The sequence below is a fragment of the Phalaenopsis equestris genome, unplaced genomic scaffold (genome assembly GCF_001263595.1).
Source record: "Phalaenopsis equestris unplaced genomic scaffold, ASM126359v1 Scaffold000002, whole genome shotgun sequence".
NCBI classification, from domain to species: Eukaryota; Viridiplantae; Streptophyta; class Magnoliopsida; order Asparagales; family Orchidaceae; genus Phalaenopsis; species Phalaenopsis equestris.
In genome coordinates this window covers 2,016,060-2,043,497 of record NW_018164444.1, presented here as the reverse complement: position 1 = coordinate 2,043,497, position 27,438 = coordinate 2,016,060, and the positions used below count along the sequence as shown (strand labels likewise).

At 34.2% G+C, this 27,438-nt stretch overlaps 1 protein-coding gene across 3 annotated transcripts in view; it reads right to left on the bottom strand.

Moving 5' to 3' along the window:
• Positions 1-2,725: 2,725 nt before the first annotated feature.
• The window catches only part of LOC110022303 (transcription factor BIM2-like), a 31,637-nt gene continuing 6,924 nt past the window's right edge, over positions 2,726-27,438 (bottom strand). For 2 of the 3 annotated variants that reach the window (XM_020721209.1, XM_020721368.1), the window contains 9 exons: positions 25,075-25,138; positions 24,806-24,930; positions 24,569-24,674; positions 17,429-17,498; positions 17,237-17,332; positions 9,777-9,815; positions 9,198-9,637; positions 8,582-8,717; positions 2,726-2,903 (listed from right to left, as the gene is read on the bottom strand). In XM_020721209.1, coding sequence (XP_020576868.1) covers positions 2,793-2,903; positions 8,582-8,717; positions 9,198-9,637; positions 9,777-9,815; positions 17,237-17,332; positions 17,429-17,498; positions 24,569-24,674; positions 24,806-24,930; positions 25,075-25,138 — 1,187 coding nt within the window. In that variant the 3' untranslated portion in view covers positions 2,726-2,792. The remainder of the gene's footprint in view (positions 2,904-8,581; positions 8,718-9,197; positions 9,638-9,776; positions 9,816-17,236; positions 17,333-17,428; positions 17,499-24,568; positions 24,675-24,805; positions 24,931-25,074; positions 25,139-27,438) is intronic. The other variant, XM_020721287.1, reaches the window with a different exon arrangement.

Genomic DNA, 27,438 nt, shown 5'->3' with positions numbered 1-27,438 from the left:
TGAAATGAGAATTGAAATTTAGGTATCAATCTTAGAAAGAGAGTCGGAATTTAGGTACCAACCTCGAAAGGAGAGAATCAAAATTTAGGTATTGACCCCGAAAAAAGAATTGAAATTTATGTATCAATCTCAGAAAGAGAGTCAGAATTTAAGTACTGACCTCGAAAGGAAGGAATCATAGTTTAGGTACTGATCCCGAAATGAGAATTGAAATTTAGGTATCAATCCCAGAAAGAGAATCAAAATTTATGTACCGACATCGTAAGGAGTGAAACCCTAACTTTATGATTTTTTTATCCTTGTACAATGGGCGAGTTCTACCATTGATGGCTTGATCTTACATTTTGTCAAAGAGAAATCACTAGATGTGATCTTAATCTGTCATCCCCTCTTAAAGGGTGGAGAAACAAAACTTCCTCTTCTAGTCTTAAGTCATATTCTCAAGACCTAAACAATTTTACTCTAGTCCCAAAGAATTGTATGAACAGATCCTTGTACACTCTAATGGTGAAGAGCCCTCTAAATAGGTCAATCAACCAAGGCAACTCCAACCTCCACATGAACAAAATCAACATCACAATCCAAGTGAAAGAGTTCAGCATGCTACAGGTCGCGACGACAAAGTAGAATCTCAGAATGTCAACTAGCTCCTGACAGAGCAGAATCGTAACCCTAGCCCAAATTCATCACGATAGAGCATAAGGTCATTGTCATAAAGTGCGTTAACCATCTATTCCTTTTTCACCACCCTCATGTGAATAGAAGAGTCAAAGAAATAGTTGCACTGAGCAGATACAATGTCCTCAACAATCACCATTGACTTGCCAAAGATCTTAGCCTCCACGAACGTCATTTACCCTACACGGAGAACAACATACATAATAAAAGCAGAAGAATTTTTTTTTTTTTTACAAATGACGAACATAATAAAAAAAGATTATTGCAGAAATCCCTTGTATAGTTCAATGAACTAAAATAAAAGATCAAATTCAAAAATTCAAAAATTACATTTAATAAAGCAATCAAAGCAGAATATCCAAATCATTATTTCAGTTGAATATTGTTCATTACAGACTGCTTGATCCGAACAAAGCACACAAACATAAGCTGGCAAGATATACAAGACACTAAGGAGAAAAAAAAGGAATTTCTCATGAATCTAAAATGACTTTCACCAGAACACTTCCAGACCAAATAAGTTGCTTTAGCTAAAACTCTCCACCAGCTTTGAACTGAGCCAAGCAAACCAAACGACGTAATACAAGGCATCTATCCTTCAAATCAGACAACGCATTACAAAACCAACTGAAGCATGAGTTCGATCGAATCTATGACCAGAGACACTTTGGGAATTTCCCATGGCAGAACCTCTGCACCTGGTCTTAAAGGGGAGGTTCAGCTGCTGCGCAATCCTCTTGCCAATTATTCTTTTCACTAAAAGTATTCCAACTATTCAATTGTAAAAATTGTTTTTATAAAAAAAAATTATATCAATTTTGATTAGAGATAAAAATTCAGTGCAATAAGATAGTACTAATACAATTTAAAAACATTTTACATACAAAATATAATTTAACATTAAATATCTTTACCACCTTATGTTATTTTATCAGGTGTTGAAGGCCAAATTTCCTTCCTGTACAAAGGACACCATTTTACAGATTCAAGTAAATAAATCATAATTTATAGTAAGATAGACGTGTGCCTCTATGAAAGGTTCAGACATTCTAACAAAAGCTTAGTAAAGAAACAAACGATACTTAGAGACAAAAGCAAATAATCCTGTTGAATTTTTAGGGTCAGAGATTAAACAAAACTGCAAGTCTAATATATATATATTATTTTATTTATTTGCTCGCGGCAGTTACTACGGAAATTTTACTATCCAAAAAAGTTTTAAAAAAAATCTAAACCAAAATAAGCATCTTAATGTTACAAAAGAAGACCTATTAAAAAACAAAATATTAGATGCGGATAGATAGATGCAGATAGATGCGAATTTGGTGATATTATGATGTTATTCAGTACAGTACCAACACAATATCATCAATCCACATGTGCAAATTTCGCACATAATATTCGGTCCTACTAAAGAAATGCAACTTCACAAATAGAATGAAAGATCATAGATGACATACAAATAAATGAAAGATGCAAAACTTTTCTACAAGAAGGTTTGTTCTATAACAATATCCTGCATCTTTCAAAACTAGAAAATTGAGAAAAAACAGAGTGCATGTAATAAATTGAGAAAACATAGAGTGCATGTAAAAAATAATAAATAAAAGCATAAAATTTGATAAGAGCACAAACGGCATTCCAATCAGTTGAGAGCAATGGAGCAACATCATAACTTTTTTTTCTTTTAACCAGCAACAATGGGAAAATTTTGCTTCGAGAGCATGAGTTCGTCAACAAATAGGTTCTATCACTTCCTGCAAAAACTAACTGAGTGACCACATCATTTTATAGTCAATGAGATATACACTATATAATCACCCTCCACAACCAAAAATTATACAGAGCAATAACATACACCAATGGAGTACATTATCACAAGTGAATTTTCTAATATATGAATGGAAGCATGATACAAAAGCAGCTTCTCAGCTTGTACTGTAATGTCCTCTTAGAGAGAGAGAGAGAGAGAGAGTTAAAAAGGACAAATAAAAGAATGCTCGTGCCTTGGGTTTTTTAAAAGGGACAAATAAAAGAATGCTCGTGCCTTGGGTTTTCGTATAATCAACCACACAGGTAGAACAGCATGTACATTACCAGGTATTTGAATGGCTTTAGTTGTGATCTGCTTTGTGTCTCTTTGTTGCTTGCTCCGATTCGTCAATTTTGTTCCCTAACCTAGCAGAGCTCATTGCAATGTTGTTGGATAAAGGTTCATCCTGTTCCTGAAAGACGATCGAGCATTCGACAAAATATGAGGAAGTCTATTTTGCAAGGTCATCTTTGTAATTCAGTAGGATAGGCTGGTAAAAAATAACAATATGTATTGACGTAGCATTTAGTGATGACTAGTATAAAAACCTAAGCACCACCATGCCAAAACAAAAGCTGTGGTTCTACAAAATTGATACATTCATAAACATGAAGGTAAAGAGTATTGAACATCTATTTATTGCACAACCCAAAGTAAAAAAATTGATGTTTTTAAATAATATCAGGAGTTGAGCTTCTCCATAGTGTAGGTATAAGGAGATAATAATTAGTTCGGTTTTATCTTTGTACGCTGATTTCAAAAAATGTATGACATGCACCCCATCAACGATAGTTTCACAGCTACAACAGGGACAGAAAGTGTGCAGCAAGTCACCCCTTTTTATAGTGCGAACACCTTTTTGACATACCATGGAGCATTATCTTACCAATTAATAGCGTTAAGCTTGATGATGGGCTAAGCTTTAAAAAGTCTAAACTTAGAATTTTAAAGTAATTAGATTATCAAGCAATATTATAACTAAACATCGGGAGAACTAATTCCTGGCATAAATCAAACTTCGGTTTTCCCCCAAGCTTAAGTTGGACATAAAGTTCACCAAGAAATGAAGCTGTATTGAAGTACTTTAATCTATAAATCAAACAGTATTTAAGAATAAAATAGTATGCAAATAATAATAATTGTGGTCCACCATTGCACCATCGCCTCATGTTGCCACAGGCAACTGCCTATCCCCCTTCAGCTTCCTCATGGCCACTCATCATATTTCAATACGTTTTAAAATATATCACAACAAACACACAGAAGTTCAATGCAGTTGACTTTTTTACAACTAAAAACCTAATGCATTTCTAAAAAACAGACATTACAATTACTCTACACTATACTTTTAGAACATCCAACCAAATAACACCTAAATTATACAATGACATAAATTCTTACAATACCACTATGAAGTATATATAATGCAAGAAATTGCGGCACTTGGAGCATGCATTTAATGCTTTAAATCCACATTAGGTCCTATTTAAATAACAAAGATATAAAAGGTTTATCTTCTCTTATTTTATCAAAATTTTAATGATTAAAATAATTTTAATAGTTTGACATGTTTTAAAAAGAAAACATAAGGCATGTCATGCAGCCTGAGGTGTCACTCCACAGAATTTGTACTATGGTGCGACCATCTTTATTAGTAAATATGCTCCATATAAAAGTATTTTACCTAAAGTTGATGCATGTGACTGAAAGAGCTTCTTGATTCTGGTTAATGAATAATAATTTTATTGCTGAAATTAAAAAGGGTTTACAAAATAGACACTTGAAAAGAGGAAAACAACGACACACACAAAACTATGTCGTAGATCGGCAAGGTGGTGCTGCAGTTTGAAGGGGAGCAAAGGTTATGGAGAGCTGTACGAGGGGAGAACAGCAACCTGGTGATTGATTGTGGCTTGAGTGGTGGATGGAGGGCCGGCTGCAGGGCAAAAGTACGGAAAGGGGGAAGGGAATTGCCACTGTCTGCAGGAGAGCTGGTTGGGATTGGTGACAGTAGGCAGAAGGGAGGGGTTAACAGCAAGCTACAAATGTTGGTTGGAGCTGGCGGCAACAGGCAGTAGAGGAAAAGGGGGATCACGACAGGTGGTAGATAGGGTGGGTTGGGACTGGTGACAGCAGTGAGGTATTTGAGGGAGTAGCGAGTACAGCAGCATGATTCCCTTGGTCCGCACCCGGGAATTAGGAAGGAGGGAAGGTGTGCAGGTTGGAGGGCAGCGAACAGATGAGAGAAATAAAGAAGGATGGACATCATCTTAGGATGAGTTGCATCCGGAGCACCTTCTCGCCTTCAGTTACAACCCTATAAGGAAGGGGGGACTTTTCAACAAAAACTAAAGTGTAACACAGAAAACAACATCTTTATAATAAATGATAACTAGAAGGAGAAACTCCTCCCCTTAGGCGACAATCCCAACCCTAAGCAAGGTCGGGTTCAGTTCAGCCTCCTTGCCGAACCAATTTGGCATGTTCAAGCCCTCAGCTCCCGTGTTAGTTTCCCGAGGTTGGGGGAGCTTCGAAGTCATTCATCAAAGCTTTAGGCTCCTCGTAGCACTGTTTCAAGTTCGCTATATTGGACACAGCAAAAGCAATGTAGTCTCCATGGATTATTGGGCATTCTACTACGGTTTGAGCAGCACCTAGATGCAAGCACCCGAGTATTTTTTTCCACTTGGAGCAAATATCCATATCGGTTCAATCTTTTGAGAGCTCACTACTTATATGAATTGGATTTGTGTGTCACACCTATACTTTTGAATCCTCCTAAAATAGCCCAAGTTTGGCTAAAGTCGAGTAACCCGGACCTCCCCAACTAGTGGTGGCCATGGTGGTAAGGTATCAATCGTAACATACTGAGATGCTTTCCGTCATGACTGTCACAAGTATGGAATTGGTGTATCAGTCCTATCATTCTTTGTCATCACAAAAACTGCTCACGCTGATGCTATGCTGGTGGGAAAGACACCTGTGATCTCTGGCTCCGCAAAAAGGAGAAAGACAATACACTTCCCTTCGTTGGTGAAAGAGTAGGCGTGTTTATGAATCCGTCGTGCTAATTCCTGAGGTCAAAATGTCATGGTCTCCCCAACAAAACGTGACAAGTATCCATGAGTACCACTTCACATCACAGCTGATCCTGCAACTGACTACCAATCGAAAACTCTACTAGACACCTCCGGTCAATACCAACTCCGTTTTCTTTTTTCAGCCATGTCAGAGAATACGGCTGGAACTGCCTCTCTAAGTCATGAATCCCAATTTCTTCACTATCTACGTAGACGTCATGTTCTTGCTCCTCTATCAATGATGAGACTACATATCTTCCTGTTCACAGTGCAATGAGTGTAAAATATACTATGACAAAGCCATTGTAAATACCCTGTATCCTCAATCAAAATGACCCATTGAACCACGAGTATCTTGCCCTCATCCGATGGAAAATGATACACCTCGCTCTATTCTTTCGCTGCCTCGTCGTTGCTAACCTCACGGTGCCCTGCTGGGTAGCAGACACAACTCGGTTCATTGGGCAACTAGAGGCGATGTGCCCAAATCAATGGCAGTTGAAGCATTTTCTGGCGGGGACTATGGTAGGCATGCTACTCTTCTCAAGCTTCTTCTCAATCGGGATGGTTCGGTCCTTATCCAAACAAATTTTCTCAACTCCCTCAAATGGGATCCTACCAATGTCTCTCACTACAGATGGTTGCCTGATTGGTGGTGGTTGTTTGATCAGTTTTTGCTGTCTCTCCACCTTCAAGACTAAGTTTTGGACATCTACCGGTGTCCAAAGAGTTGCAACTATACGACATTGCTGATAGCGGGTTTCAAACCACCCAGATATCGGGCCATAAAATGTTCCTCTGGTTCGACCAACTCACACTACATCTGCAACTGATCAAATTGTGTTGTGAATTCCACTGATCGCTCTCTTGTAGGTGGAGTTTCAGAAACATATCCTATCGGTAATAAGGTAGATAATTTTTGTGCGTTGTCTTCCTCATCTTCTCACACTTAGTAATATTATCAATCTTCTCCCTTTACCTCTGCAAGTCTTCCATCATAAAGAGGCACTCTTTCTAAATTTTATTGTCGCTAGTTTTACCTTTTAATCTTTTACAAATTTTTGTACTCGAAGATTATCTCAACTGATTGCAGTTATTCGATGAAGTCTTCAGGATCAATAACTCCAAACTCCGGTAGATCCACCTTTATTCGAAAGCCCCTGGGTACTCCATGTGTGGCCTCCTCTCTCAAGCTTCTTTGATACTAGATTCCAAAGTTTCGTGGTCTGTCTTCTTCATTACTGAAATCCTCCTTATGGAAGGGGCTATTTCACCCCTTCGACTTTCCGTCATGATCGAGGGTGATTTCCACCTGTGTTTCAACCTCAAGTCGGTAAGCCTCCGTTGAGGTCGACGGATCACTCATTGTATCTCTTCACGAGTGGCCTCAGGCATGTGTCACTTTAATGGCATGGTTATGGTTTAAAGTTGGGGGAGATGAAAGAGGGTGTAAGAATTAATTTAAGGTTGCTAGTTTTGAAAATCAGCAAAGAGAAATTAGGGTCATTAGGTCAAAATTTGTCTATGGTTAGGGAATAGGAAATAATTTTTTTTATGGAGGTGACCTAGGTAGAGGCAAATGCTAAAAAAAACCCTTGGATAAGACTAAGGTTACGCTAGCACTAATACCAATTGATACTGAAATTAACCCAAAATTCCAACATAATAGTACTTTGTTTGCTGAAGAAACTTGAAAATAGAAAAACGACACACAAAACTAGGGCGTGGGTCGATGAGTTGATGTTGCGGGTTGAGGGGAAGCAAAGGTTACAGAGGGTTATGTGAGGGGAGAGCAACAACCTGATGACTAGTTGGCGGTCTTGAGTGGTAGATGGAGGGAGGGTCGGCTGCTAGAAGCGGTAGGGAAAGAAGGGAATTACAATTTTTTACAGGATTACTAGTTGGGATTGGAGACGTTAGGCAGGAGGGAGGGGTTAACGGAAGGTTACAAAGGTTGGCTGGAGCTGCTGGCAACATGTAGTAAGGAAAGAGGGATTACGGCAATCTGCAAATAATGTGGGTTGGGATTGGCAGCAGCAGTAGGTGTTTGAGGGAGTTACAGCTACAGCAGGGTGATTCCATTAACTGGCGGCCGGGAATCAGGGAAGAGGGACGGTGCGCGAGTTGATGGGAAGCTAACAGATGATGGAAATAAGGAAGGATACAACATCACCTAGGGACGAGTTACAGCCGGAGCACCTTCTCGCATTCGGATACAGCCGTAGAAGGCAAAAAGAGGACAGTGGAGGCTGTTTGAACAGAAAATTCAACAAAAAAACTAAACCCTAACACTAAAAACAACATATTTATAATAAAGGATAACTATGAGGGGGAACCCGTCGCCTTGGGCGGTAGCCCCAACCCTAAGCGGGGTCGGGTCCGGTTCAGTTCAGCCTCGCTGCAGAACTAGTTTGGCCGGTTCGGCCAGTTCAGGCCCCCAGCTCCCGCATCACTTCTTGGAAACATGTTAGTATTTTATAAAAGGCATGCCATTATAATGGCCTTTGCTCTCTTTTCTTGTATTTCACTACATTCACCAACATATTTACTTCAACTAGATGAAGAAGGACCATGGAACAACTCTGAATAATACCACAGCTCAGTTGTATGATAGTAAATTAAGGCACGTTGGTTGAAATGACAAGCGGAAACTGTTTTCTTGAAAAGTGAGGACTCCAAAGAATAAGATATTACAAATAAAAAAAAAGAGAGCCTAAGAAGAACATATTACAGATAAAAAAACAGACAGTGTTCACCCATCATTTTCTATTCACAAAAAAAAAGGTGAAGGAAAGAACAGGCCTCGTGCAACTCATTCAAATTCTAAGAACAGACCACGAAGTAACTTTCTCGTGAGAATATCACTTACTATAAAATCCGATGAAACATGGAAATCAGCCAAAAGAAACGAAAAGAAAAAAAAAGGTGGGGAAAGAAAATTTATGCTCCTTACTGTAGGGAGTTAATCATAAACTATATTAAAAAAAATGACAGGAGCATATGCATATACCTTTGGAGTAGCCATGCTGGAAGCATTACGTCTGCTAACGCTTGCTCTCCTCCCCAAATTGATATGCACAGAAATGCTAGCTTGTGAAAGATCTACGCCTGAATTCTGCAGTGCTTGGCTAAGACTATTCAACAGGCTGCACCACATTGAACAAACCATAAGAATGTACAATAATGTTTTAGGATTAACATATAATGACAATAATGCTTGGCAAAAAATATTCAATAGACTGCACCACATTGAACAAACCATAAGAATGTACAATAATGTTTTAAGATTTAACATATAACGACAAGCATCGCAAAAAAGTTGCATAGCACAGCATTGTGCAGTATTAACCACGGTCTAAATTCAAAGATATGTCCAAATAGATCGGTAATCATAAAAAAAGCAATTCATAGAACACAGTATCATGTTTAAAAACTTACAATAAAATGAAATAAATTAGATCTAATTAATCTATTAAAGATTGAACCCACAAACAACTAAGTGGGTGTTACTAATGAGAGAAAAAGCTGCTTTAAAGAGAGATTTGAGAAGCAAACAATTAACATGTGCATTTTTTTTTCCAAGGCACTAAGAAACAATAAGAATAAACCAAATTATCAGCACATACCCCTGAGAATATTCAGAAGAGACAGTAATTGTGCCCTCATCGATTATCAACTCCTGTTCATTTATTTCATCGTTGCTGGCAGTACAACCAGTATGGAATGAGGATCTCAACCACTCAGACTGGGATCCTGTGATAGCTGTTTCAGGAATTAACCTTTGCTGTGGCTGGACGACAACCCCCATCCCTCTTCCTACAGAGGGGTACAAGTTTGGATGCAAAGAAGCTGGGGAAGTTGCAACCTTACTGGAAAAACCATTAGGGTTTTCCAATTCTTTGTAAGAAACACCAGCAATCAATTCAGATTCTGTTGGATTTTGAGCAGATGAAAGAATAGATGGGGCAACTGGAATGCTACTATCAGACACCATTAATCCAGAAGAAGTACCATTCTTCAATACTTGAGGATCAACCATGCCATCGCCAGAGCCATGGTTATTGTTCTGTTACAAAGAAATATTGGTATTAAATTAGGTTGAATAAAAAAAGAAGCCATTCATCACAACTGAGAAACTTTCTCATACATGCATTAAAATGCCTAACTAGTTTAAATTCCCACTAAGAAACTTTAATGACATATACCCGTGCATTTTTCCAGAATGACCTAAAATAGACCTTTACCTGCCAAAAAAATAAAAAGGAAAATCAATAAAAACCTTTTAAACAAAAATGCCCAAGCTATTTAGTGCTGGTTGGCACTAGCAGAAAAGGTCAGTTTCCCATTCTATTTTAAATAACCCATAAACATATGTGTGTAGACCCATAGGGAAAACAGAACATGAACACAGATTAAAGATCATAAGGTAGATTTAAAAAATAAGAGGTTCAAAGAAAAAAGCAAAAAACAGAAAAGAAAGCAATAAAAATAGGATAAAGAGAAAGCATGGTCCAATTTTCCAAAGATTCATCCCTTAATATGGCAACAATAATAAAACCGACCACCAGGTCCAAATGGAAAATTATTAATAATTCAGAAAAAATGAATGAGAGAAAGTTCAATCAAAATAGATGGGGACAAATGAGAGTACCTAGTACATGAAGCTCTGTCCACATGTGGAGTAAGGAAGATGTATGCAACTTTACCCCAGATCTTAGGTTAGGCTAATTCCATAATCTGAACACATAAACTAACTCCATATCACATAGGGAAATCTAATCATGGAATTTATGCATACTCTCCAGAAAGAAAATGGACTCAGGAAAAGCCTAATTGCATGCTAATGAAAAATGTCATGTGTGGGCTTAGGTGATACACCATAACCTGAAGGTCAAGGGGTTTATTCACAAAGACCAATTCTGCCAGAATGCATTGACCACCCCAACACCACATAGTTGGCAAAAATCCGATGCAACAAACAGATGACATCTTTCTTAAAGAACAATGAAAACAAATGTAGCAGGAATAGCATGTGCTAACGAAAAATAGTACTGAATTCTAAACAAAAAAGGTTTCATTGTGAATGAGATAAGAAAAAACTAAATCAAAACACAGAAAAAAAATCAGAACAAAGGGTATGCATAGAGTCATGGTTATGCTTCCTCAATTATTAGTTGGTGGTCATGGCTTCGAAATGAAGAAATGACCATTCGATAGTTCAGGGTTAAGGTAAACCCACATGAAGCATGGAATTGGGGCCTCATGTGCGAGGAATGCCTTCCTTTTGTCAAATTCATCAACCTCATAAAGTACAGTACAAAGAATTGATTTCAAATGAGCTAGATCAAGTAAAACCTAGAAGTGCTGAAAGATTTTAGAAAAAACAGCAAAAAACTTTTAGATCACGACTAAAATATTTCAACTCATTCATAGCTTTCCCTTTAGTAAATCAGTTTATTTGGCTAGAGGAAAACAGAGCCATGGTAGAAAAACACGCAGGAAAACAAAAACAACGGCAAGATTTGAATATTAACAGACAAAGTATGTTCCTTGCATAAAAAAATAAAATAAAATTAAAAAAAAAGAAAACTAACAAGCCCATTTGTTTGATTAAGTTTTTTTGTGAAGTAGGCAACTATCTTTGGGAAACTTTAATTTAGGAATGTAAAAAATCCCTTGATATGATGATCCAATTTAGGAATAGAATAAGTCCTTTGATATGGTGATCCAATTTAGGAATAGAATAAATCCCTTGATATGGGGTTCTAATTTAGGAGGAGAATATTTTAATTTTATTACATCATTTTCTCCTAGTTTCTATATATATTCATTGTACTTAATGAAAGATGGATCCGAATTTCATTGCACGTTATTGTCATTGTATCATAGACATAGGTTTTCACGCCTCTGAGATCTTTCCAAACCTTCACGACCAACTTATTTTTTGTCTTAGTTGTCCGCATTATTTTTCGTTTTTCTTCGTATTGTGACAGCCGATGCAGCAGTCACTTTTTTATTAATATGCAATTCTAAGATTGTTGAAACAAACAGCACTAATCAATCTGATGAAGGAGAAACCAAAAACTCATCTTCTTCCTGGTGAACTGTGAAACAAACACAACTCTTATAGGCTCAACCATACTTAAAATGATCTCAGCTAGTCCGTACTTATCTAAAGGCAAAAGAAAAATTCGACATCTTCTAGGCACAATACCGAAATAAAACTATCAGACTTTTGATACATAGGAAGAAGATAACTCCATGATTATGTCTTGGTGTTGGAGTTCAAATTTGCCAAAAATTAGTTATACTTGTATGGTTCTCACCTCTGCAAAGGTACTCGAAGGCTAAAGATGTCACATGTGTGTATGCAATCAAAGTAAATAGTTGTTGCAAAACAAGCAAAAAATGGTAACAGAATATGCAAATATGTTGCAAAATGTGTGCCAAGAACTCTTGATCATTATAGGGTTCTTGAGACGAAGTGCCCTAAGGATGTCATGAACTTGAAGAATCTTATTTAGAAAAATCAAGTTTATGATTTTTTTGGTTGATCTAATAGTAGAATTTGATCAAATTCGGATTTAAATTGTTAGCAAGGAAAATGTCATTTTACTTAGCAAGTTTATTGCTTTGAATCATATTGAGTAGAGTCGAAGAAGCATTATGTGAAAAATAAAGGATCTATCATTGTTGCACAACAAAGCACCAAGCAAAATAAAACCAAGGGGACATCCCGAAATGAACTTCGAGATAATCTTTGGTGCACCAACTGCAAGAAGTGGAGACATACCAAGGATACTACTGAAAGTTGCATGGGAAACCTACTACTTCAAGCTGGAGCTAGAGAGATGATAAAAAAAAAAAGCAGTAAGCTTGTTAATTCTCCACCACAAATCTACTTTACAAAATTCCATCCAAAAAACTCCTACATACACTACATCTAGCCACCTTAATCAAGCCGAGATTGAGAAGCTTCGAAGTTTATTGGAATCATTGGAGTAGCAATTTGGCTCTTGTTCACTAGCATTCTCTAATAAGTTCTTCTTATATGGATTACATGTCTTGAACCTACTTATACAAAACTCTTGGGTCATTGACTCTGGAGACATGGATTACAGGACCTTCCTCAGTTCATGTTACAATAAAATCATCTTGTTCAAGCAATAAGAAAATTGTTGATACTTATTATATTACCGCATTGGCTATTGTTGATCATATTTAATTGAATTTGTCTTTGTTCTTAAAAAATGTGCTCCATGTTTTTAAATTGTTCACTAATCTTTTGTCTATTCACAAACCAACCCGTGATATGAACCGTGATGCCTTGTTTTATCCATTTTATTGTGTATTTCAGGATTAGGATTTAGGGAAGAGAATTGAACTTGCTAAGTAAAAGGGATGCCTCTACTATCTCGATACCTTAGCCACATACTCACCTACTATCAAGCATTTTTTCAACGTCTTCTTGTTTCGTTTAAAAAAAAAAAAGTCATTTTGCGTCGGCACTTTCATTTTCATCATCCTTCAATTATTGTTTTAACTAAAATGTTCCCTTCTTTATTTAAAGATGTTAATGTTCATGATTTTTATTGTGATGTATGTAGATTTGTCTTTCCTTTTCAATTAGCAATAAAAAAAAAATCCCTTTTTATTTGATTCACATTGATATATGGGATCCCTATAGAAATCCCAATGTTATAGTAGCTCGGTGGTTTGTTTCATTCATCGATGATTGCACTCGAGTCTTGTGGATTTTCATTCTTAAAGATAAATCTTATGTGACTTCTATCATCCTAAACTTCATTGTCATGATGCATAAATTTAGTGTTCAAGTAAAAAGAATCTGATCTGACAATGTTAGGGATTATTTTAATCAAATTTCATTTGCCAGAATTTTTACAAGGGATAGTTCATAGGTCATCCTGGATAGATAATCCTCAACAAAATAGGATTGCCGAGAAGAAAATGGTTACATAATTGCCACAACCGTGCTTTACATTTCCAAAAGCATGTTCCAAAATCATACTAGGGGAAAGTTGTCCTTACTGCATCCTACATTATAAAATGTTTGCCCTCCAAAGTATCAGACAATCAAACTCCTATGTAACTCCTTTCTCAATTTTATCCTAATATTCAAACCACAAATAATCTAACTCCCTGAGTCTTTGGTCTGCTTTTGTTAATGTTTCTAACCATAAAATAGGTAAAATAGATTCTCGAGTAATCAAGTGTGTGTTGTCTGGTATTTCCAACACAAGAAGGCCATAAGAGGTATAATCCACCAATACAAAAATTTTATATCTCTATTATGTCACCTTTGAGGAAGGACAACCTTCTTTTCTATTCTAGTCTAATTGGAAAAGATAATACAGAAGACATGCTCTTTCTTAACCTACTAACAGTACAACCTTACTCTTCATATGAATCCAAATCACTTTCACAAGAGTCATCCCAATAGCCAGATTTATCCTCACAAAAATCAAATCCTGAAATAGTTGAAATAGTCCCTACCGGTGACAAGCTTGACACTAGGAGGAATGCACTGATGCATTCGAGAAAGATAAAACTGGAACATGATCTCGTGCAAGTCAAAAATTCAAACCTGATCTTGTGCAAGTCAAAAATTCAAGTCCTGAAAATGAGGTATGCATAAATCAAATTTCCTCTCCCATTCCAATTGATTATGACTTGTTGTCGTAAGAGAAGGGACAAGAAAACACACTCAACATCCAAGATATCCATTAGCCAAATCAGTAATGTTTCATAGATTCTCTCTAAATGGAACTTTGTTGTGAACTTCAAATCAAATGAGTCCTAGAGGGATACAGAGTAAAGTTGGTTGCTAAAAGCTATATACCAGCATATGGAGTTGACTATCAATAAACATCTGCACCAGTGGCTAAGATGATAACAGTATGGGTTCTCTTCTCATTGGCCTAACTTCAAATGGTATTTATAACAATTTGATGTGAAGAATGACTTCATGGAAAATGAAGATTCCACCGGACTTTAGAAAAGAGAAAAGGAAGAAGGGTTGCAAACTTAAAAAAATATTATATGGACTCAAGCAATCTCCAAGAGTTTGATTCAGCAAGTTTACCAAAGTGATGCTTAATACTGGTATAAGCCAAGTCAAGCTGATCATAGATTATTTATCAGAACACAGAGATTTAGGGAGAGTTACTGATCTTCTAGTGCATGCTGATGACATAATTGTTACTAGGAACAATAAGAAAGAAAAGGAAGCCTTTAAAATTTTCTTGGCAAATAAATTTGAAATCAGAGAGTTGGAAGCTTGAATTAGTTTCTTGCGATAGAAGTAGCTCAATCTCAGTAAGGTATCTTCATTTCCCAAAAGAAGTATATGGTAGGCCTCTTGAAAGAAATGGATAAATTAGCGTGTAAACCTGCTTCCAACTCCGACTAATCCCAATCACAAACTTGGAGAAGCAAATAATAACAAAATTATTGATAAAGAAGGGTGTCAGAAATTCGTTGGAAATTTAATATATTTTGGCGCACACTCTACCTAATATTGCCTATGCTGTAAGGGTAGTAAGTTAGTTCATGCACAACCCTAAAGAAAGTCACCTACAAGTTGTAGACCGGATACTTCGTTACTTGAAAGCTAATCTAGGAAAAAAGAATTTTAATCAAGAAAGATGAGAGGCTAATTCTTAAAGCTTACACAAATGCAGATTATGCAAAATCTTTAGTTGATAGATATTCCACAAGTTATTGCATGTTCTCTAGTGTTAATCTGGCCATGAAGAAAAAGAAAACAAAAATGTAGTATCTCGATCAAGTGCAGAAGTGAAGTTCAGAGCTGCAGCTCAAGGTGTGTGTGAGCCACTGTGGTTGAAGATCATCCATAAAAATCTCAAGATAGAATGTGAAAAACCAATGAGACAATCATGTGACAAGTTCTCCATCAATAGTATACATAATCCGGTACAACGTGATAAAACAAAACTTATCTAGATTGATAGGCACTTTATAAAGAAGAATTTAGACAATAAATTGATTTGTGCTCCTTACATGCCTCCAAAAGAACAACTTGCGGATGTGTTTACAAAGGGACTTCATGTTAATGACTTTTGATATCTATTCACCAACTTAAGGGGAAGTGTTGCAAAGCGGACTTATTTTAGAAAAATTTTAATTTAGGAATATAATAAATCTCTTGATATGAAGATCCAATTTAGGAATAGAGTAATTCCTTAATATAGGGATTCAATTTAGGAATATAATAAGGGATCTAATTTAGGAGATAATATTTTAGTTTTACTCTTTCTCTTTCTTTGTTTCTATGTATATATTTATTATAAATGTATATATATTAGGTTAGTATGCTTAATGAAAGATAGATCCGAATTTCATTCCGCGTTTTTGTCATTTTTCCTAAACAAATCCTCAATTTTAAAGGTCCATAAAGTAAAAAAAGATGATATCCTTGGTGTAGGCCCAATTTAACGGTACATAAAGCCCATACCTTTTTGGCTTTAGTTATGGATGCTCATACTGGACATTTACAGAAAGATGTAACTTGGAGTATGTTTTTCGCTAATGATATCCTTCTTGTGGATAAGACTAGAGAATGAGTTCAGGAAAAACTTGAATTATAGAGGTTTACATTGGAGTCTAAAGGCCTTCGTTTTAGCAGAACTAAAATTGAATGCATGGAATGTAATTTTAGTAATAGTAGCTTTAGTGGCAGAATTGTAACTATGGGTGATCAAATCATTAAAAGGTATGAATATTTTAGAAATTTCGGGTCTATTGTGCAGAGTGATGGTGATATAGATGGGAATGTTAATAGTAGAATTCAAGTTAGATGGTTGAAGTGGATATTAGTAGAAATCAAGTTGGTTGGTTGAAGTGGAGGAATGCTTCGGGCCTATTGTGTCATAGAAAAGTACCACTTAAACTGAAAGGAAAATTTTATAAGATGGTGGTGAAACCTACAATGCTCTATGACGCAGAATGTTTGCCTTTAAAAGAGAAGCATAAAACAAAGTTAAGTGTTGCTGAGGTGAGAATGCTTAAACAGATGAGTGGCTTGACACTTAGAGACAACATGCAAAATGAATATATCAATAATAGTCGTGTAGCTCCAGTGGAAGGGGAAGATTAGAGAGAATCGCCTCAGATGGTTTGGTCACATTAAACGTAGACCATCTAATGATTAGGTTAAGAGAGTAGATGTTTTATCTTCGACTGATATTAAGGAAGGCATAGGTAGACCTAAAAACACTTGAGCATATTGTATAAAAAATGATATGTTAATCTATTAGAATTAAATGAAAATATGACCCTCGATAGGACGCAATGGAGAAAAATGATTCATGTAGCCGACCCCACTTAGTGGGATAAGGGCTTGTTGTTATTGTTGTTGTTATTGTATAAAGTAATAGACTTTGAGTCACATAACATTAGGTTCTAGTGATGCCAAACTCAAAATAGAAATATGCATGCATGCGAGCCCAAAGATGATTTAGGTCATTCATGCATTATAAACAGAATTCAACTAAAAGGTGACATTGAATTCATGCAGACACAAAAAAGTTGGATTCACTATCATTTGCATCATTTCAGAAATCAAGAACAAAAAGCTGTTTTAACATCAAAGCATAGTTTGTCGTAAAAGGGAATAAACAATTACCCATGGCATTAATTTGACAGTTTCATCACTCCATCCTGGGTAACTCGACTCATATTTCTGTAACTTCTCTTGCAAGAACTGGATGTATTCGATGACCTGCAAATGGATGTTTATTATATCGACTGCAATAACAAATTACAAAAACTATGCAATTTAAAAAGAAAAAATGCCAATTAGCAAGAAGATATATACCTCCAGGAGAAACGATGCTTTATCCCTTTTCTGATCGCTGTTTGGCAAAAGCCCTCTGAGTATTTGAAACCTGCCACAATTGTTTAACATCCATTTAACTACAATTACTATTGCAATCTAATCATATAACAGCTTATGATTAAAGATCGGTTTATGCAGAAAGATTGTAAATAATTAATTCTTTCATAAATATATGGCAGTTCTACAGACTTGCCAAGGAATTAGCAGCAAAAAGCCACACATTATGGTCTCCTGTGTTGTTGTAGGCATGTTAAATACATGCTTCACCAGTTAAGTACTTCATTTTAACCACAACCATTGGCAAAACACTTGTAGGCCGAGAATAAAAATGTTTTTCTGAAGAATAAAATAGTCCAAGAGCATTTGATAGAGCATGCAATAGCAATGCATCAAACGAGTTTTAATCAAGTTGCTATTTATTTACGCTATTTGACAATTTATTTTATCTCAACTTTACATGTTGCATTAAATTATTTTACTATTGTATTTTTTCTTATTATTATTTAATCATAGTATTGTTTGATTATTCAGCACTTCAATTTTTTTCATTAAACTTCTAGTTACTCACATGAAAAATGAAATGCAACTTGAATAGATATTATTTTCTTCTTGGAGAACATCGGTTTTTTTTTTTTAAATTAACATCATTCTAACAAGCATGAAAACATAAATCTCAACAAGGAGAAGGTGAAACTGGGAACATCAACGCCTTCCAAGATCCAGCTCCAGCGGGAGCTACAAGCACTCTAAATGCTCTTAAAAATAGGCATACATTCCTCATATCTCTTTCCATGTGGACTTTGATGTTGCATGTTGTAATGCCTCAAAAATCAACAAATTGGGCGAAAAAAATAAGTATATAATAAGTTCAAAACATGTAATAAGAACTAACATATTAATATTCAAACATATTAAAACATTAAAAGGTAACATATTAACTTCTTAAAATGTTAAAATAAAAAAAGGAGGAAACTGGCCAGCATGGACTAATGCGAGCCAGTTCGTGTGAAACGTAGGGGATGCAAAGGCCAAGGGTCAGTTTTGTTGCTTATAAGAGGAAATAAAATGGGAGCAAAGGAGAACCACGAGAAAAATCCATTGTGAAACAGAGGATGAGGGAGAGAAGACAAACCACGAAGAGGAAGATGCGAGAAATAAATTGAGCAAGCGACCATCAAGCAAAAGGCTCGACATTGACCCCACAAACAAATCGAAGAGAAAACTAAAGCAATCAATGTGCGAGTTAGAGGGAATTGTTGCTGCTTGGGAAAATGCGAGCGAAGGGAGACAAGCAAGACGAAGACGGATGGTTACTCATGCGATGAAGATTGCGTACAGGCGGAGTAATTAGGACAGCCAAGGTATCTTCATGTGTTTGCTTTCATTAGTGGCAAGAAAGCAACAATAAGCTCGAGCAAACTAGGGAGTGAGTTAAGGCAAGCAGACGATACTTGTTTGGGCTTCCGATGCTGAACCATTCCCAATCAAGTCAAGGTAATTTTAAAGTATTATTATTTCTATTTGAATTTATAAATTCTAAATTTTTTCTTAATCAATAAAAATAGTTGAGTAATTTGGGAGGGAAGAGATAGAAATAAAAAGTAGAAGTAATTGGAAAAATCTGATAGCATCTATTGATTTAACCAAGAATAATTGCTATTTTAAAAATAAATTTAAAATTTAAATGTGTTAGAATAATTTTGAAATATCATATGCAAAATAATACTAATAATACTAATATGTCTCGGGATTCTTATTAGCAATTTTAAATATATTAATTTTTTAGTACAGATTGAAATCTATAATAACAACTTAAAGAATTGTTAACGTTGGAAGTTCTGTATTATAATGATATAGAAAGTATTAATTTAGAGATTTAATAATTAATGATAGTATATAAATATGATAAATACTTCATATAAATATTTTATATAGGTATCAACTTATAGATATCAACTCAAAAGGAGAAAGTTTTAGGAGAAAGATTAGGATTTAAATCTCCTATAATCAAGATAATTACTCATGCTATAAATTATCGTAATATTGTTGCCTTTAGATGGTTTGGTCACATTAAGCGTCGACCATCCAATGATCTGATTAGGAGAATAGATGTTCTAGATTCGACTTATATTAAGAAAGGCAGAGATGGATCTAGGAAGACTTGGACTTATTGTATAAAAAATGATCTTAATTTAGTAGAACTAAATGAAAATATGACACTAAATAAAACACAATGGAGAAAAAGGATTCATGTAGCCGACCCCACTCTAAATGCTCTTTAAAATATGCATACATTCCTCATATCTCTTTCCATGTGGACTTTGATGTTGCATGTTGTAATGCCTCAAAAATCAACAAATTGCACAAAATAAATAAGTAAAATTTAAATGAGTTAGAATAATTTTGAAATATCATATGCAAAATAATACTAATAATACTAATATGTCTCGAGATTCTTATTAGTAATTTTAAAAATATTAATTTTTTAGTACAGATAGAAATCTATAATAACAACTTAAAGAATTGTTAACGTTGGAAGTTCTGTATTATATTGATATAGAAAGTATTAATTTAGAGATTTAATGATTAATGATAGTATATAAATATGATAAATACTTCATATAAATATTTTATATAGGTATCAACTTTCGGAAGAGAGACAAGTAAGCTGACGATACTTCCATGCGAATTATAAATAACGAGGGAGTTGATGCATGCTTGAGAAAATTCGAGCGAAGAGAGACAAGTAAGAAGAAGATAGAAGGTTACTCATGCGATCAAGATTGTGTACAGGCGCACAAATTAGGACAGCCAAGGTATCTTCATGTGTTTGCTTTCATTAGTGCGCAAGAAAGCAACAATAAGCTCGAGCAAACTAGGGAGTGAGTTAAGGCAAGCAGACGATACTTGTTTGGGCTTCCGATGCTGAACCATTCCCAATCAAGTCAAGGTAATTTTAAAGTATTATTATTTCTATTTGAATTTATAAATTCTAAATTTTTGCTTAATCAGTAAAAATGGTTGAGTAATTTGGGAGGGAAGAGATAGAAATAAAAAGTAGAAGTAATTGGAAAAATCTGATAGCATCTATTGATTTAACTAAGAATAACTGATATTTTAAAAATAAATTTAAAATTTAAATGAGTTAGAATAATTTTGAAATATCATATGAAAAATAATACTAATAATACTAATATGTCTCGGGATTATTATTAGCAATTTTAAAAATATTAATTTTTTAGTACAAATTGAAATGTATAATAGCAACTTAGAGAATTGTTAACGTTGGAAGTTCTGTATTATAGTTATACAGAAAGTATTAATTGAGAGATTTAATGATTAATGATAGTATATGAATATGATAAATACTTAATATAAATATTTTATATAGATATCAACTCAAAAGGAGAAAGTTTTAGGAGAAAGATTAGGATTTAAATCTCCTATAATCAAGATAATTACTCATGCTATAAATTATCGTAATATTGTTGCATCCTTTAGATGGTTTGGTCACATTAAGCGCCGACCATCTAATGATCCGACTAGAAGAGTAGATGTTCTACATCGACTTATATTAAGAAAGGTAGAGGTAGATCTAGGAAGACTTGGACTTATTGTATAAAAAATGATCTTAATTTATTAGAACTAAATGAAAATATGACACTAAATAGGACGCAATGGAGAAAAAGAATTCATGTAGCCGACCCCAGGTAGGGGATTAAGGCTTTGTTTTTGTTGTATTGTTGCTTCTTTTAAATCTAATGCACTAATATTTGTTGTCTAATTAATTATTATTACAAATTTTTATATGATTTAACTCTATTATAAAATAGGTTGATCAAGCTGACATAAATGTCATGAATTCTCTCATTTGATTTACTTGCCTTTCATATATATTATATAAAATTAATTATAAAAATATGTAGAATAATATGTAGATTGCAAATAAAATTATTTATATAGTTTGCTTACATGTGTTTAATTGAATGATAAAATTTATCCTTATGACATTATTTGGGGACACTAAAGTACGAGTGCATATAAACTACAAATAAATAGTGATATTAATTTATTTTAATTGATACAAATTGAATGGTGCTCCTAGATGATATTAAAATTATACTATTATATTTTCATTGTTATACAAAATAATATATTAAATCTTTTTACAATGACATATTAAATGAAAAAAATAGTTAAATGATCTTACACCAACTTATTGAATTTTGATCAGCATGCATATTGTTTCTCTATTTTGTTATAATGTTATAATTTTAGAATGGGATAATTACATACATGCACCCGAAATATTGCTATTTACAAAATCTAGCACTCAGGTTATATTTTTGAACTGCTGAATCGATGTATTTATGAACGCCACAATCAAATCATTGAGAATTTGATAAAAATGAAAAGTACGGGCTAAGGTTTTCTCATGAATTTTGATATTTGAGTGAGAACTTGAACAATGGGTGAAAGAGGGTTCTAGATTTGTAAATAACAATGTTTCAGGTGCTATGTATATATTATGAGCATTCATTTAGTCTTTGATCTCACTGTGGTAAACAAACATTTTTCAGGTTTGAACTTCTGTTTAGTAAATGATTAATAGAACAAAAAATGAATACAAAAGACATGGCCAGCATATAATTATTTATTAAGCTAAGTTTAATTGCTTTCGTTAGTTCATTTATCATTTTATATAAATGAATATTAATTAATGATATAAATTAGATTTCACCATCAGACTGTTTGTTCTCATCTTGAAAATTTTAAGACCCATAATCAGGTGGTGACATAATATAGTAAAATTAATAAATTCTTTAAAGTAAGAAGTAACATGTTAATATCAAAATATTAAATAATAACATAAGAATTGATATACAAGTATCAAAACAAGATATAATTACATAGAATTTTAAAATAAGTATGGTGCAAATAATCTCTCTCCCACTTGTATTGTTCTTCATGAAAATAATTTTAGCAAGTCACCAAGATTAGATTTTTAAAATTTAAATGTCCGCATAATTCTTATCAAACAATGAGCCTTCATTGGAATCATCTGCATGACAATTTGATTTCTCTCATTTTATTCTCAATTATACATATTCGCATTCCTCCTTGTCTTAAATAACAATTATCTTTCTCTTATTTAATCAAAAAAGATACTTTTTTAGATTTTAAATAATAATTATGTTGATATTAACAACTTCAATTACATCATAAATTTTATATTATACGGGTAAGCAAGGAAATAGTGCAAACTTAAAAAATCATTGCCCACCTACAAAAAAAAAGTATTTATAGAAAATACTTAACAGATTATATTTTAAATAATTTACCCATGCAGTTAAGAGATCTTGCTATGAACAGGACCCTAATAACAAACTGTAATGATTTTTCTTCTGGGATAGCTTCTTGTGACTTAGTGAGATAACCATCTATAGAAAATACTTTAACATATTACATTTAAATGATTTACCTATGTAGTTAAGAGAACTTGCCATGAACAGAACCCTAATAACAAACTGTTATGATTTTTCTTCGGGGATAGCTTCTCGTGTGAAGAAGATGCTAGTGATGCCTAAAATTTCAAAAAAAAAAAAAAAAACACTAAATTGAATTTTTGTAATTGATTGTAATGTGAAGAATAAGTTGTATGGACCAAATTTTACATATAAGTTGACGTGAAAATAAAAAGCTTAAATATCTACGAATGGGTCCACATAACACATTATCCCCATCACTCAGCTTAAGACTTCAAAGGTCAACATCTAGCAATCATTCCCAACAAATGTGGTAAAACAACAGAGTGTAGCTAAGCATGAGGGCATAACAAATAAAGCTTCCAAGTAAAAGTAGTTCAATGGCCCTGGAACATAGCCATGAAAAGGATAATACAATGGTTCTGCAAAATATCAAATTAAATAAAAATTCAAAGAATTTGCAGATTAGCTTGGCTTGTAACCTTTTAAAACATAATTTGGATTCAAAAATCAGATTTACCAGAATCATGTGCTTTTTCATTTTAGATTGCCACTTAGTTGTATGATGCAGTTTCAAATGGTACAAAATTAGGATAAATATCTACATTCTCAATTTGATTGTACTCTATGGAGATAATTAGATATAACAAATAATCACATTAATCAAAATAAAAAGAAATAACAATGTCCAACTCTCCTAAATCTCTCAATATCACACATTATCAGTTACAAATCAACTTAGATATGAAAATTTAATTTAATTTTCATATTTTATTATATTAAATAAAAATAATTATTCACTGAACTAACTAATCGTTAACAAAAATTTTTTTAAACCCATTATTTATTATGCAATAGTCGAGCATTCATTTATTAATAATTAATTAGAGCTTTATTAAATTAATTCAATTTGAATATGTAATTTAGTTTTTGTTGAATAATTATGAAATAGGGACTCATCAAGTCTACATAATTTTGATTAGTTGATAATATATTCATCAACTATTAATTATTAAGCAATTAAATTAAATAAAATTAACTTAGATAAAAGTAAATTAAATCCTTAAGCCCATCTTCCCTTCCCCCTCTCCTTCCCGAAACCCACGCCTACTTCCTTCCCAAGGTTTCACTAGAAACTATCGCCTACCTTCCTCGTGATCGAAACCCTTGCGATACATTAGCTACTAGAGTTAGTTAGGAAGGCAACGGTGGGATTGCTGCGTACAAAAATTTCCAGCTCCTACTAGAAACCATAGAGAAAGATAACAGTTGTCTTTCTCCCCCTTCGTCCCTCACCCTATCACTTGCATCAGATCCCCTAAATCCCATAAATCCATCTTCCAATGGATTTACTAAATCCTAGATTTAAGGCAAAAAAGATCCTGTAGGATTTAATCTTGTCCTTTATGTTGTTTGGTAAGATTTACGTTAAATCCTGTTCAGATTCAGCTACCAAATAGCCATTAATGAACACAATATAACTGCGGTACGATTAAAGGCAAATCCTGATTAAATAATGATTAAACCAAGGATGATGACAGAATACTACGAGCAAAGCAACAGTCCAGTAAAACCAATCAGCACCTAGTGAATCACTTCAATCAAAAAACAATAAACGTGGAAACAGCCCTACCTGTCATTTATTTTACTTCTCCGCCGCTGCTCCGTGGCAGAATGCTTTGATCGCGGCGTACAAGCCTTCTGCTCGCCTGTTTTCCCATCACTCTTCCCTGTGAGCTCTGCGAAAATAAAAGCACTCATTAAACAAGGCAAAATTTTCAATTTTCCCAGAAGAAAACATGACTATTATGGAGAAACGAATCCTTATAGGCGCATCATAGAAGCTCAAGTACAGAACACAAAGAAGGACCTTTATGAGAGGAGCTCTCTCTCCTTCCTAACTCCTCATCATCGTCATCATCATCATCTAAACCTTTGCTGAATCTCGAAGCAGACTCCATGAATCGTTGCTTCTTATCGGGGAACTGGCTGCTCCTGCTCGAAATTTTCAAAGCTCTCAAGATCCACTGGGAGGAACAAGGGCATACAGACCCTAGATAAAAAGAAGCGACTGGAGGTAGAAGGGATGGGGGAAGAAGGAAGAAAAGCATGCTCTGAGAGCGAGAAGAAGGGAAATACCTAGACGAGGCGAGTGATCCGAAGCTCGGTGGGCTGAGAGCGGCGAATGTTGACGGCCACTGCCCTGAGGAGAACACCGCAAGCGGATGGGAGAAAAAAGTTAGGGGCGAACGTTATCATTTTCATTTCACTATTAATATGGGTTATTTACATATATGCCACAATTCTTATGAACATACAAATCTAACTCCCAAATTCTAGTTTTTACATTTCTTATCAGTTATGACTTGTAAATATCACTAATATTAATTTTTTTTTAAATTAATAATGCATATATAAAATGATTCTACCCTAAATGTCAAAGTTTAAGTGTTACACAATAGATAAGAATTGTGAGACATGTATGTAAATGATTTTTTCTAATATTTGGAGAAACATAAAGAAAAAATTTGGTCAGAGTTTTACAATGGAGGGCCCGCTTGGGGAAATTTATAAGTGTGGGCAGAGGCCGCCTCACTGTTTGAAACACACAATAGATAAGAATTGTGAGACATGTATGTAAATGATTTTTTCTAATATTTGGGAAAACATAAAGAAAAAATTTGGTCGAGTTTTACGATGTAGGACCCGCTTGGGGCAATTTATAAGTGTGGGCAGAGGCCGCCTCACTATTTGAAAACCACGTTTCGATAGCTTATCCGAAAACGCGGTTAGATTTTTATGCTAAACGCAGACCGAGGGAGGAAAACCCCGCGGACGAAAAATCCTGCGAGCTATGTTTCAGGATAAATTGTTTATCTGGATAAACACAAGCTACCCTAAACGCACCCGTAGTCTCTGAAGTTAAACATTCGATAGCTTATCCGAAAACGCGGTTAGATTTTTATGCTAAATGCAGACGAAGGGAGGAAAACCCCGCGGACGGAAAATCCTGCGAGCTACGTTTCAGGATAAATTGTTTATCTAGATAAACACAAACTGCCCTAAACGCACCCGTAGTCCCTGAAGAAACATTTTTTTTTATGATTGAATCTATTTTAAAATAAATGTAATATAAAAATAAATTAATTTATTATATTTTTCGTTCATCACAAAATAAATTTTATTATTAAAAAAAATTAAATTTTGACCAAAATTGAATCAACATATTCTAATATAAATTTTACATAATAATTATTATAAGTTTAAAATACAAAAATTTAAGAATTAATAAACAAAAACTCACATTAAAAAACATACAGCTCGAATTTATGCTCTAAAATAAATGATAATAATTCCAGCTGCAAATCTTTTCACTAAAAACAAAATGATTAATTATTTTTTTCCAAGCAAAATGCTTAAATTCCTAAAAATGATTCATATTGATTCACTAAAAATAATCTTTCTTGTCATTTTTTTTTATTTTATTTCAAGCCAATGCTTATATATATATATATATATATTAGTTAGAATATATTGTCAATTGTTTTAGAAAATTAAACGAAAAGATTAAAGGCTGATGAGCATAAATTAAAATATGATGAAAATTTTATTAAAAGTAAATAAAATTTATTTTATAATAATTTCATAATCATTTGATATATGTTTAGACTTGAATAGGAAACTATATTAAGACTTATATTTTAATAGAATTCATGGAAATAAATGTGCATGTTGTCAATTAGATGTGAACCCATTTTAATGAAAAAAAAAAATAATATTTGTAACTTAGATTTATATTTCCACTTTGGGGTTTCCCTTTTTTATATAAGATTTGACAATAATTAGGTAAAAAGTGCATAAAGATGAGAGGCATTAAAGGATGGGCAGCTCCAGTGCCAAGCGTTGTACGGCACTTCTGAGGGGAAATCTATGATCTATCCATGTCAAATAGCTTTATATCGAATGGGTGCTTAAGAGTAGGAAGTTCTCTTGGAACTCATCCCCACCCTTGAAGCGCATCATTTCAAACGGTCTTTAAAACTCAACCCTTCGATCTCGACCCCTGAAACTTTAACTTTTGATAGTCGATTGAATTTACATATATGCCACTCAAAATTTTATGTTTAAGTGTATACCACTAAAATATTTAATATGATATCAAAAATATCATTATTATTAAATATTATGCACCTTATCATGAATTTACATATATGCCACTCAAAATTTTATGTTTAAATGTATACCACTAAAATATTTAATATGATATCAAACATATCATTATTGTTAAAAATTATGCACCTTATCACATGAGTTCAAGAGACTAAAATGTTATAAATGCAAATATCAAACTTTAAGCACTAGTGTTGAATCCAAATTTGTCATTCAGACCGTTCCCAAGGAATGGAGTTGATTCCTTTAACAGGGGGAGAAACGGAGGAGGTTGTCCTGAGGAGGGAGGGGACCGAGCTCAGCGGCTTCTATTATTTCACCCCAGAGATGATA